The sequence below is a fragment of the Phoca vitulina genome, unplaced genomic scaffold, assembly GCF_004348235.1.
Source record: "Phoca vitulina isolate PV1807 unplaced genomic scaffold, GSC_HSeal_1.0 scaffold63, whole genome shotgun sequence".
Classification (NCBI taxonomy): domain Eukaryota; kingdom Metazoa; phylum Chordata; class Mammalia; order Carnivora; family Phocidae; genus Phoca; species Phoca vitulina.
The window spans coordinates 2615691-2629238 of NW_022589766.1; the positions used below are offsets into that span (position 1 = coordinate 2615691).

The 13548-nt window shown below is 56.3% G+C and overlaps 1 protein-coding gene across 1 annotated transcript in view; it reads left to right on the plus strand.

Moving 5' to 3' along the window:
- Nucleotides 1-13548, plus strand: part of KLHL29 (kelch like family member 29) — a 303248-nt gene that overhangs the window by 274792 nt on the left and 14908 nt on the right. The window contains exon 6 of the mRNA XM_032391636.1: nt 5095-5233. Coding sequence (XP_032247527.1) covers nt 5095-5233 — 139 coding nt within the window. The remainder of the gene's footprint in view (nt 1-5094; nt 5234-13548) is intronic.

The window sequence follows — 13548 nt, forward strand, 5'->3', positions numbered from 1 at the left end:
CTGGGGAGGAGGGGATGGGAAGCTGTTGTTTAGTGGGTACAGAGTTTCAGTTTTGCAAGATGAAGTATTCTAGGGATACTTACTAGAATACTCTGTAAATGTGCTTAACACTACTGAACTGTACACTTAAAAATAGTTATGATGGTAAATTTTACTGCAATAAATTAAAGAAAAAGAATTAGCTTCAAACGCTACCCATAAAGGAGACCCTGATGGAAGGGAAGTTTCATGAGCCCTTGAGCCCTATCATTTATTCATGCTTTCTGTATCAGTTACCTCTTGCTGCATAACAAACAACTCTAAGATTTAGTGGCTTAACCATCTCTGATTTAGCTTGTGATTCTGGTCTGCACTTTTGGCTGGACTCTGCTGATCTAGATCAGGCTCAGCCAATATTGGTGGGGGCTGGCTGATGTGCATGGCTCATCTTTGCTCCATGTGGCATCTTACCCTCCAAAAGACTCACTCAGGCTTGTTCATAGGGTGGTAGGGGCAGGGGTCCCAAGAGAGTGAGCAAAAGCAAGCAAATTTTCTTGAGGCTGTGGCTCACACTCACACGATGTCCTTCCAACCTCATTCCATGGTCAAAGCAAGTCGCAAGGGCAGTGAAGATTCAGAGGGTGGGGAAATGAACTGCACCCCTTGAGGGGAGGGGAGACAAAGAATTTTTGTCATCTACCACACCAGCTGTATATATGCCAGGCCCTGTGCTAGATGTTGAAGATAAAAATATAAATAAATCACAGTCACGTGCAGGAGACATACACGTAAATAAGTAATTACAATGCACAGTGTGCTCTAAAGAAATAAGCACGGGATGCTGTGGGAGCAGGGAGGAGGGTGAAGAGCCAGGGGATGTGGGAGGAGGAAGGGGAGGAGGCAGAGGCTTGGGACACAGTAACACCTTAACTGGTACTGCAGGACAAAATGGTAATTAGCCAGAAGAAGGAAGGAAGAGAGATTGGGACAGAGGGCAGGGAGAAGGGACATGCCTGGGGCACAGGGAGGCTTCAGCGGGAAGTGGGGGAGTCTTGCTTCCCCTGCTCGTCCTTGAGAGGTTTATTTAAGCAGGGAGGGGTTGCTGGGTTGCTGGATGGCTTAGGGCCAGAAAGAGCCAGACATCCTCAGAGCCTGCTGCCCCTGACTCAGGAGAAAGAGGGTGGTGGCTCAGACAGAGCCCAGGTGTTCCTGAGACCAGGAGAGAATGGACAGCAGAGATTTCTAGGCGGTAAAAGAGGCGGGCTTGGTGTGGGAAGGAGAGGATTCAAGGGGGAGATTCGGTGACCTGGACCTGTGCTTTCGGCCCAGCAGTCTGGCAGCAGAGGGTTCCCCACTGAGGGGCAAGGCCAAGGGCAAAGCACAGCCGCTGTGTGGCCAGGCAAGGGCGAGGGGTCCTGCAGACACAGGTGGGGCATCCCACCCAAAACCCGGGAGGCTAGAAAACAGTTCCCTGATGTCAGCCAGCAAGGAAGGACCCTGAGGTCCAGACTTGCCCCTCCTCCACAAGCCTGAAGTAGCCAGATTCTGCAGGGTGCTGGGGTGCTGCTGGGGTCTCCCCAAAGGCCCAGCCCCTGCCAGCCCCCGCCCCGACGCCCGCAAACTGCCCCCACTGGGCACAGCACAGCTGGTTGGAGAGCTTTCCCAGGACCCCACGTTCCCCGAGCCCCTCACACATTAAGTGGTTGTCCTCGGCCGAGGCAAGGGCCTGAGCAGGAGGGCAGCTTGTGCCTGGAGCCAGTGCTGGCTTCCTCCCGTGGATCAGGGATCGTGCTGTCCCGAAACCCGAAACCCGGGCTGTCTCCGGCCGGGCGCTCAGCCGGCGGCAATAAGCACATACCGCCTGATCAATACTTGGAATGCGCTTGGGGCCCTGCTGTGAAAAGGAATCCCCTGGTGAGCACTTTCATAAATTGAAAATTTTTTTCCGAAACTGAGTAATCCTGCCCAACTATTAAATCCAGATTTCCGCAAAGTGAGAGTAGAAAGCGCTTGCATTTAGATGGTGACCTGGACCTCCAAGCGCCCCCCCTCCCCCCCCATCCGGCCAGAATTCCCAGGACAGCAGGCGGCGCTGCGGGGCTGGGGCTGCAAATGGAATCTTTGCTGGGACCTTGGTTGGAAGTCGGAGCTTTCAAAAAGAGAGTGCTTTGGGCCCAGGAGGAGTGGTAGTTTGTAACTGCTGCGTTCTCCTGGCCCCCTGGGCATGGTTAACTCAGCAAGCCTGCGGGGCTGCGTCCATCCCTCACTGCAGCCTGACAGCTGGGAGGCAACGGAGCAGGTGCCTCTCGGTGCCTGAAGGGACTGAGCACCTAAAGCTGGGGCAGCTTGCCCAGGGTCACATAGCCAATGAGTGGCAAAGCTGCAATGAGAGCCAGGATCCCGGGCTTTGGAACTCCAGCCCAGAACTCTTTCACCCCCACGTGACTTCACTCAAAAAGCTGACATCACCACCTGGCTCCTGTTTCGGGGAACGAATTCAGTTGGTGGCTCTTCTTGGAGCTGCTGTTTGAGTGTAGCAAGCAGTTGAGCCCTAACCCAGACTGACCCTGCAGGCTCCCCCACCGTGTCGTACCCCCCCACCCCCGAGCCACGCCCTCAGGCTCCAGGTCCCACTGCCTTGCCTCCCACCCAGGCCCCAGCCACGGCCTCCTGCACTTCCCCCCGCCACCCATCCCACAGGCCCAAACCCCAACCCCAAACTGAACTCACCACCCCCTCCCTTCCCGGCATCCCTCCAGAAGCCTGGAAGTGGTCCTCGCACCTGCCGGCTTCCGCCTTCCCTCCAGCACCGAGGGCCGCAACTTCTCAGCCTAAATACTTGTCTTCCTCTGTCCTCCGTCCCCATTGTCGCTCAGGCCTTTGTCCCTTCTCACTTAGATCATGGAGCCGTCACCACCATCGACAATGACATCATGCCTGCCACCCGCTGAGGCCCACGGCTAACAGTTTACCATGGGCTAGCTCATTTAACTTCAACGAAGGAGAAACTGAGGCTTCTGGGACACTTTCCCAAGGTCACACAGCTGATAGGAGGCAGAGTTCAGGTTCTCCCCCAGGCCTGGCTCTGAGGCCCAGTGCTCCCCCACCTCCCTCCTGGCCTCCAGCCTCCAACCTCCACCGTTCCTCCCGGCCTGCCACTAATGGGGCTGCTAGGGTGATTTGTCTGGCAACCAGGTCCAAGCCAGTCACTCCCCTGAGCAGAATCCCATGGTTCCCTGGTGCCCAGAAGACTGAGCTGGAGCCCGCTTGCAAGGCTCTTCAGGTCTGACCTCACCTGCTGCCCCATCTCGTTGCTTTGTTCCCTATCTGCCCCACAGGTGCCCTCCACAACCTCCACCTAGTGCTTCAGGCCCTGCTGGTCTCCCTTGTCCTTCTGGGGCCCCAGCCAGTGCCCTCCACACACCCCTGCAGGTGCCCTGCCACGACTCCAGCTCAGCCTGATGTGGGGTTGGTGGTGTGGTCAATGATTCAGCTCTGCCCACACAACTCAGACCCCTTTTCTCCCTGTCTGCCTTGGTCTGCAGCAAAACCAGAGCCCGGTATGTCCTCGCAAAGATGGACCTGTCTGACCTCAAAGCCTGCAAGCCCCTGCCCATCCCTGAGCCTGAATCAGGGATTTTCACCAGGCTCTGGGAATAGAGCGGGAGCCTCCAGCTTCATTTTGCAGATGTAGAGACAGAGGCTCAGAGAGCACAGGGGCTTGTCCAAGGACATACAGGTGTCAGAGGCGGAGCTGGGCTCATGAGGGAATCCTGACAGGAAGCCAGTGTTGGCCCATGTGGACAGAGACGACAGGTCAGGCTGGAGCAGGGCATGCTGGAGGGTGATTCCAGAACACCAGCCAGCCCGGGTGCAGCATAGACCTGAGGGCTCAGGATGATGGTGGGGGGCTTGGAAGCAGGGCTCAGTTCTGCTGACCACCCTCTCCCATTTACCTGCTAAAGGACATAACCCTGCCTAACAATAGTCTAGGTCATTCTGGCCAAGAATCTGGGCCTCTGATGTCCAGCAACCAGCAAGTAGGGAGTCCACTGGGGGCAGGCAGACAAGGCGAAGCTAGTGGGGGCACTGGTCATCGGAAGGCCCTAACTTTCGCAAATGAGAGTTTCTATCAGCGAATCAGGGTAGCTGTCAGGCTCTCCTCCTTCCCCGTTCTGAGCCCTGAGCGGGGTCTAGGAGACATCCCAGGTTTGGAGCCCACGGGCATGGGACACTCTCTGTGCCGGCCCCAGGTGGCCAAGACACCAGGCAAAGGTAGGTGTGCATCAGGGTGGGAAGGCCCCAGAGGCCACTTGGGGGGCACCTCTCCCATGGCGAAGCCCCAGCTGCGGGCAGGAGTCCAGAGAGAATGACCCAAGGAAACGGGAGGAGGTGCGCCCCGCCCCCCGCTTCCTGTCAGCCCTCCTGACAGTCCTGGAAGTGTGCAATGGAAGGAAGTGCTCTTCAGGCCCCGGTTGCACCCCCTCCTTCCTTGGGGCCCCTCTCTAAGAAGCTCACCCTGTGCCACGGCTTGAGTGTCTAACATAAGGGACGCTGTTCTTGCAGGTTTTGTGGTTTTTATTCCTTTGAACCATATCCAGCCCATCGTACATCACAATGCCATGCTTTACTTGGTATCCAATACATCAGCCCTCATTGGCATTTGGAGAACTCGTTCTGTAGTTATACGACAGTTTTTAGTTGTCTGTGATAATGTATTCTCTGTGTTTCCAATTGTCAGTGTGGGAGTCTTTTCCCCCAGCCTTTCAATTTCTGGGTTTGAGATATATATATAGATATATATTTTGTATTGTATTGTTTTGGTTTGGGGTTTTTTTGTTTGTTTCTTTGGTTTTTTGTTTTTTGTCGGGTTTTTTTGTTTTTTTTTTTTTGCTTTTGGAAGTTGTTATTCCTTTGGTTCTGTAGCCCCTCCCCGTTGCTGCTTGTTACGCCTTGTTCGTGACTTCTCTTGACTGTCAGTGTTGAGCCAGAGTCTTGCCAAGAAACAGTAGCAAGTATTTTCCTATTTCTCTACTTCTTGAAAAGAAAAAATTTTAATTAAAAAAAAAAACTCTTAATGGGAACCTGGCCCTGTCTGTCTTCTCTGTTCTGCAGAAATGTTGAAGGAATTGAACCAGCAGCGCAGAGCGAAAGCGTTTACAGACCTGAAAATTGTTGTTGAAGGCAGAGAGTTTGAAGTCCACCAAAATGTTCTAGCTTCCTGCAGCTTGTATTTCAAGGACCTGATTCAAAGGTTTGCCTTCCTTCCAGCTGTGGTCGGGTCTGTTCCTTTGTAGGACGCTTTTGTGTCGCTTTTCTCCTCCCCTCTCTTGCAGGTTCCTGAAGCGTGACTCCCTGTCACAGAGCCAGTAGCCATCTCTCCTCCCCCCCACCCCGCCCCCGAGTGCCCTCTCACACGCAGCCTCAGAGCAGCCACGGCCCCCAGCCCGCCCCCACGCAGCTTTGCTGGTCACCAGGGGCCTCTGCCATCCATAGACAACACCCCTGCCCTGCCCCGAGGATCCCGAGTTCTCAGTGGCTCACAAGCCCTCTGTGAGATTAGGAGGGCTGTGGACTCCACTTTAAGGGACCCCCGCACACTGTCCCCACTGGTTCAGCACAGGGTCCCAGGCACCACCATCACTGCTGTCGATGGTGACCTTAATGCCAGGAAAGCACATCGACCAGACTGTCCCCCTGCTGAGGAGCACAAGGTGCCCACGGTGCCGCTTTTCCACAGCTGGAGTCGGGGAGAAGAGACTTGTAGCCAAATCCTCATTCACGCTGCACGCCTTGATATTTGTGCACTGAGCCTAAATGGGTGTTGTCTGAGCACAGACCAGGTGTGTCCTAAACACGGTCTCTCTCAGCCTTTGCTCCCCGCCCCCTCTGCCCTCCGCCCCGGCTATTTCTACCTGAATGAGTTTTAATGGTGCATGAGCATCTTTTTTTTTTTTCCATTATGTTGATTTTTTTTAATTTGTCTGCTTCATGCCCTCGCAAAGAAGTCAGGGGCCACCTTCTAGCTCCTTAGCGAGGGAGAGCAGCCGAGGGGGCCGGCCCAGGGTAACGCTCCTGTTTCTCTCACCCATCAGCAGATTAATGCCGCTGCTCATTTTGCCTTGCAGCCTCTCCGGGGCGGACGCTGAGCCGGGACTGGGCTCAGAGTGGGAGGACAGGACCTCTGCTTGCTTCCCAATGCTGTGTTTGGACTTGCCAACTAACCCCAGAGTGACTGTGTTTTGTTTCAGGATGGCACACTGGCTGGCATCTCCTTTCCAATCTGTTGTGTCCTTTCACTTAGAGCTGAGCTGCCCGGCGTGCAAGCCCCACCCAGCCGCGCTGGCCCCAGCCATGCAGGAAGGGGCAGGCTCTTTGTGACTTCCAGTCTCATGGACAGCTTGGGTCTCCCGCCCCCAGTGCTTGGGTTCTCTCTGTCCGAGCACAGGGGTCAGGGGCATGAGCTCTGGGGTAAAGGGGCACGTCCAGTGGCTTCTTCAGGCCAAGGGAGGTCTTTGTGCTGCCACTCTTGGCAAATTCTGGTACTGGCAGTGACCGGCATCTTAGGGCCTTGGTCCCTGCACAGACCAGCTGGAGAGCACAGAGCGGGCAGGATGCAGGGGCAGGTTGGTACTAAGTGATGGCCCAGCCCTCAGCTAGAGAGATGTGGGCAAGAGGAGCACAGGAGCCATTTGACTGTCTTTAGAGACCTTACACATAAAGCCAAACTCTCATACACAACAGAGGACACCACTTGGTGGGAACCCAAAGTAGTGAAGGCTTCTTAGGCCCAAAAAGAAGGAGGAAGAACATTCCAGGCAAAGGGTGGGTTGCCTAGAATGTTCTGGAAGACAAGGAATGTTCTGGAATGTTCTAGAATGCTCCAGACAAGGCATGTGTTGCCTGGAATGAAAAGCTGGGAAAGAGGCCATCCTAAGCAGTGTGGAGGGGAAGATAGCCTTCCCAGAGATGGGTGTGAGCTGGGGTGAGATGGGCGGGCAAGCCCGACCCCTGGGCTAGGGCCCTGGGCTTGGTCTGAGGATGTGGGGGCCATCAGGAGCAGTGGGAAAGGGATGTCCACCTGAAGGTGAAAGAACTGTAAGATGTGCCTCAGTGGCCCTAACCAGAAATGATGGGCACTGGAGCTAAGAGGCGGTCCCTAGAAGGGAGAGGGCACCCCCCTGGGAGCTAAGAGACCTGGGTTCTACACCTGACTCTGTCACTTGTCCTATGACCCCAGGCAAGTCACGTCCTCTCTCGTAGGCCTCAAGTTTTCTCATCTGTAAAACAGGAGGTTGGTTCAAACGACATCCAGGTTTCCTTCAGCTCCTACATCCCAGGGTGGCGGTAAGGGGATGGGCACAGCCAGCCCTGCAGAGGCTTCCCATGTGCAAGCCCCAGGACGTAAGAACAGTGAGGTCACGGGGTGGGAGGCAGGTCCGCGGACCAGTGTCAGGGCAGAGCTGGGGGCGGTGGGTGAATCGAGCGTCTGGCATGGCAGGTTTTAGTGGCTGAAGGATGCCCCAGTGGAGATCCCTGCGAGGCAGCCAGATAGATGAAAGATCTGAACGCAGAGGTCTGAGGTCAGAGGTCTGAGGTCTGGGAGACCCCTTCAGCGTACAGGAGGGTCACTCAGGGAGGAGGGAAGGCCGAAGCCGAGCCCAGAGGCGCCCCTGTGGGGCAAAGGTCACAATGTTAATTTGCGGCCGTTTTAAATTTTACTTCCCTCATCTTAACCTTGGCGTCCATCACCATTTCTGCCCATAGCTGCAAACAAATTCCTCCTGTGGGGAGGAAAGCAGACTCTGCAGAAAGGTGATTTCCTTTCTGGGCCAAGTAAAATCCTGGAAAATTTCACAGTCTTGGTGGTCAGGGAGCAGCTGATGTGGTTGCCCTGTCGTTTCGGGCTGCGACCCTGGGGACAGTGTGCAGCGGCCGGGGTGGCCCGGCAGGAGAACTGAACCCGAGGCAGGGGCTTCCCTCTCCGGTGGCTGCACTAAAGAACCAGAGGGAGGAGGGACAGTCTGTGTCCTGGTCCTTCCTTTCCTGAGGGCCTCTGTGAGCACTGTCAGGGCAGGTGACCCACTGCCGTCCCAGGACCCGCAGACCTGCGGGCTCAGGCGGAACTCCTGTCCACCTGCATCCTGGGGCCGGTCACGGGGTCACCACTCCAGCCCCCCGCCACACCCCCGGTGTGGACACCCTCATCTGGCACCACAGGACAGACGTGGGGAAATCAAATCATTCAGTCCTTTTAGCTCAGCACACAAGCAGGAGCCCCTCCCACAGGAAACCCTCGACGAGTCGGGTCTCTGCCCTGAGGAAGGCCACACCCTGATGAGGGGAACAGTAAAGAAGTAGGAGCGGAGGAGCAGACTGAGCACAGAAATGGGGTTTAGAGGCCCCCAGGCAGAACGCCTGACTGTGGGAAGAGGGGCAGTCAGGGACAGCAGGGGTGTCAAGGCCCAGCACATGATTCAGTGTCACCGGGGGGGCCAGGCACAAGGTGGCAATGCAGGGAAGGAGGCCAGCACAGAAGGCCAGAGCCGGCCCGCGGGGCTTTGCTTTCAGCCTGGAGGTGCTGTGGTCAGATGTGTGTTTCATAAGGACGACAGTCAGGCCGTGAGCGGGAGAGCCCGGTCTCACGGTGTCCTCTCCTGACCAGCTCAGCTGCCCGTGAGCCCCGGGGCCAGGCAGATGTCCTGCCCGCAGCGCCTGTTCACCAAGCCCCAGGCCGACCCCCGCTCCGTCCACACACTCTGTCCTCACGTGTGTGTGGCCGCAACAGCTTCTCTCCATAGCCTTCCCTTATTTCGTTTCAAACTCTTGTCTTTTTCCCCTGATGGGGTCAAGACCCAGCCCACAAGGAGACTTGTAGAAACGTCTAATGTCATCCTGAAAATCCTCCCACTAACCCTGAGAAGCAGGTAGCATTAGTATCCCCACTTTACAGATGAAGAAATTGAGGCCCAGAGGGTTTTAAGTAACCAGTAAGTCTGGGATGGGAATGGAGGTCTGACTCCCAAGCTCGTGCTCTTACCATCCATTTGCTAACCCAGAGAAGAACAAAAAGGTAGTCTTTATTTGTGCATGAAGTCTATACGGAAAGAAAGTGAAACTCAGGGTTGACAGTGTGGACAGAAAGGTGAGGAAAAAGGATGCAGAGTTTGAGTGTGTGTGCACGTGCGCCTTGTGTATCTGTTGGAAACACTCGTAAACTGGCCACTGGATCTGCCCAAGAGGAGACACAATTCCCACCTGAAACAGGTCCCTAGGCTGAGGCCACTTGCCCCCTTACCCATGGTCCTCTGGAGTAAGGAGCACGGAGGAGGCTCGGGAGGCCATCAGGAAGGGCAGAGCCGTGCAGAGACCCCTGGGCTTCCTCACCTCCCCTTTGTCACCCCATCTGAGCCCCTGTGACAATCAGGGCTGAAAGCGCAGCAGAGAGACGAGCCATGGCTTTGTCTTCAGACGGTGGGAGGGATAGTGCCGCACCATCACCGCACCCCGCCTGCCTCCAGGCTGGAGGGGGACCCCAGCACAATTGAGTGGGCTGAGCCCCGAGCTTCAGGAAGGAGGAAGGACATTTTGAACAGACTAGAGCTAGTGGCGTTTGGGGGTTATAGCCTCCCAAGTCCAGAGTCACTTCTCAACCCCGCTGAGCAGTACCTGGGTCTGCCCTGGACTTTTGGGAGGCCATGAGGAAGTTCCTTCACTTATCCCCAGGAGCCAAGGAGCCCTCAGGGATGGCTGGTGCCACGGGAGGCATTGGCTACGCTCTCTGGCCGGGCAGGCTGCAGGTCCCCTCAGAGAGGACAGGGGTCGTCCTTCAGAGAGAGCAGAGCTACTGCCCTGCCTGCCCGAACTTCTGAACACGGCCCCCACGCCTGGGTGGGGGAGAAAATGTCACGCCTCAGAGGAGAGCTGCCCCCTCATCGCACCAAACAGGACAGAGACCCGGCATTCTCTCTTCCAGCCAAAAGCCCCATCCCACCAAGTCTTTTGGAGCCAATGACACATTTGAACTCTATTCTCTTTTTATAGTAAATGAAAATAGACGGACATATTGATTTGTCCAAGTTGATTTTCACAAGCCCCGTGTGTAGGCTCTGGGTTTCTCCATCATTCTTTTGGGGGAAGCCAAAGGGATCTACCTAATTGAGTGGCACAGATCCTGGATGTAGGGTTGCCCAACAGATAATAGGCAAGCCATACGCTGCCTTTCCCCTCCCTCCCTGTGAAGCTGGGCGTTTGTGGGTGGCAGTCTGACCATCCCCCTTTCCTGGTAGAAGAGACAGGTGTGGCTGGAAGACCAGATAATAAAAGGAGAGACTCACCCATCTCGAAGGCCAGCAGAACAATGTGAGTCAGACCCATCGCCAAATCACCACGGTTGGGCCAGGGCCCGCCCGAGCTGTGCAAGTCCTTGGGACCCAGTGAGGCTCATGTGTGCCGTGTTTGAGCACTGACGCCTGAGCTCCTATGCATGCAGTGGGGTGGGAATCACATCGGAAGAATGGGGTCATCCTCCTGAACAGGTCAGGATGCCATCCATATTCACCACCCGCTCCATGACTGCCCCCCTACCCACTACTGCTCCACGGTTCCCCCGCCATTATTCCAGATCAAACTTGTAAAATGCAAGCATCTGATTACTGAGGTGTGTGAGGGGCAGATGAGGGACTAAAGTCTGGAGGGGGCAGCTCTGATCCAGGTGAACAAATTGCTGATGGTGGGATCTCACGTGGCATTCCTGGCACATCCACTGACCCAGGCCTGGCAAGCAAATGCTGTGTCCCATACCCTGTGAGAAGGTGAGCCCGGGCAGACCCACGGGTCCTGTGTGGGCTGGGCAGCACCGGCCTGCCCCACACGCCCACCCCCAGTGTTAGGTTCATGGCCCAACCTGACAAGGCTACCACTGCGCGTTCCTGCCCTGCTTCACCTCCCTCCAAGATCATGTCAGGACCCAGACTGCCCAGCAGCTCCCAGTGCTCCATGCTGCTAAGTGGAACAGGATGCTTGGACCCCAAGAGCCAGCTTAGGACAGGGACCAAAAAGTCATCTGTGGAGGACATAGCTCCACATCGGTGACCAGGGCCACTCATCATGGGCAGTGCCTCCCAGGGGATCCCTGCTCATAGGGAAGAGACCTAAGGATCACTGAGGTCCAGTCCCAAGACCGTCTGATGGTCAGTGATGGAGAGTTACCACCAGCCTCCCTCGGCCCCAGAGCTGTGTGGACAATGAACACGTATGTGCACATGAGCTACACAAGACCTCACAGCCTGGGGCCTCACCTCCTACAGATCTTGAGCTCAGCCACCCAACAAAGCCTCCATCGCATTCCCAAGTATTCCTCCATAACCAAGGGGAATGGTCATTCTGCCCATGGCGTGGCATCTGGCCCCAGGGGGCTCCACCCACTCCCTGAATGTCCTTGGCCCAGCAGCCCCCAGCCTTCCTGGGTGCCTCTCACAGGGGTCCTGAAGGAGCAGCTGTAGCTGTGCACCATAGGGGGAGTGGTCCTCGCCAACCCTGGACAGCACTTGGGGTGGTTGACACCCATGTGCCTCCTCACGTTGTCCCTGCCCTCCTTGGCCATGCAGTCACCACCCTGTCCCCAGGACCCTCTCCCTGGCTCAGACTCCGGGCTGGACAAGCATCTCCCACAAGCACAGCCATACACATCCCATCCGACTCCACACTCAGGGCTGTGGGCTCCCCTGGCCTTCCATCTGCCCGATACCCCTCCCCACAGGGTGATACTGGGGGTCCTCAGGGTCACGTGTCACGTGCACTCCAGTGTGTGTGTGTGTGTGTGTGTGTGTGTGTGTGTGCGTGCACACACAGCTGAAGTCCACCCAGCCCTTCACTGAGTTGGATTATCTCTGCTGAAGAAATGTAGGTGGATGGGAGGGCTGGCCCGAGGTGGAGGCAGCAATGGCCGGGGGGCCTTGGGAGAATGTGAGCAGCCTGACTTTGGCCCACAGGCCCTGCCCTGACCGTGGCCTAGCGGGACCTCCGCAGAGCACGAAGGGCGGGAGGAGGAAAGGCCAGGCAGCAGCATGTAGGAATGAAGGCAGAGATGGCAAAGCCCGAGGAAGAGGTGGACCAGATGGCCCCTGAGGCCTGGGGTGTTAGATTTCTGTGCTTTCAAGTGATCACATAATGAACTATTTTTATACTTAACCAAGTTACCCAGGCATGAAAATCTATCCCGACAGCAGAGGACTCGATGTGTTAAATCACTTGAAAAGTCACACACACCGTGTATGTCTATGGGTTTGAGAAGGGGCTCTGCCCAGACCCTTGGCTTAGCCAGCACTGTTCCCTCTCAGCTTTCCCTCCGAGCCTGGAGGCAGGGCCCCCGCGGGCCCCAGTGACATAAGCCATTCTGTGGGGAGGGGAGCCCTGAATGAAGTCACAGCTTCCTCTGTTCCCTGGCCCCGTCATATTGGTGCTTTAAAAGCCCTTGGTGGCCAGACTGTGGAGAACGTGCTCTCGTGGGAGCATTTCAGGTTCTGTTGGGTAGAGCAGAGTCTCCTGGGCAAGGTGTTTTCCAGCCTCTATCACATAAACTCTCCATGGGACTTTAGACTTCATGCAGTTCAATCCTCTTGTTTTGCAGAAGAGGAGCCTGAGGGCCCAAGAGGCAAGGTGGCCTGCCTGTCGGTGGCAGGACTGGGGCACGCAGGTCCTCTAGCTCCCCGCCCACACAGGAGTCAGCCTCTCTTGGGGGCTGTAGCTGCTGGGCACCTCCACACTCCCAGTGCCAGCCACAGGGGCGCCCGAGGGACCAGCCACAAGTCACCAGTCTTGCCCCCTGGCCTCCTCAGGAGTGGAGAGTTGGCAGAGGTCATTGCCCAGCCTCGGGCAGGAGCAGGCTCCATGCAGGACTGGTCAGAGTGGCGGAGATGGGGTGCCAAGCCAATCACCTCTGAAAAACCTGCCTCCTGACTCTTAATGCTCTGGGTGTCTTTCCTCCTGGTCACTTCTGTATCGGTGTGATTCTTGCTTCATCTTATCTGTTTCCTTCCAGGTCCAGCTTTAGGGCGCGGCTGCCAGGCCTTAGGAGCCTTTGCAATGGTTTCGTATTTCTGTAGACACCAGATACGACCATATTTATATATTTGTGTCCCTCCCCTGCTCCCCCAGTTCACAAGCCCGATGCACACTCTACACGCAGGCCACTCTGACCTCTGACCCCGTGCTCCATGTGGCAGGAGGGCCCCACCCCGGGCCAGGTCCCAGGTCATGGCTGCTGGCTATCTGTGGCGGAAGTCCTCGGTTGTCCCTTCCCCTCCCCCCAGCTCTAACCATTCTGTCCGTCTATCTCGTCTCGTCCTCAGTTTCAAAGCAATGTCATGAAGGGCTTCCTTTCCATGCCTAAAAGGAAACAATATGTTTTGGGAAATAGGTGGGGTTGGACTCAGGGTTCTGGGACAGCTTGGGGCGATCGAGGGGCATCTCCAGATTGGCTGTGTTCACAGCCGGTTGGGAGCCTCAGTCACACGGGCGGCTCCCCCCACTGTGGAGGCAGCAGGGGCAGGGGGCCCCCCTCCCCAG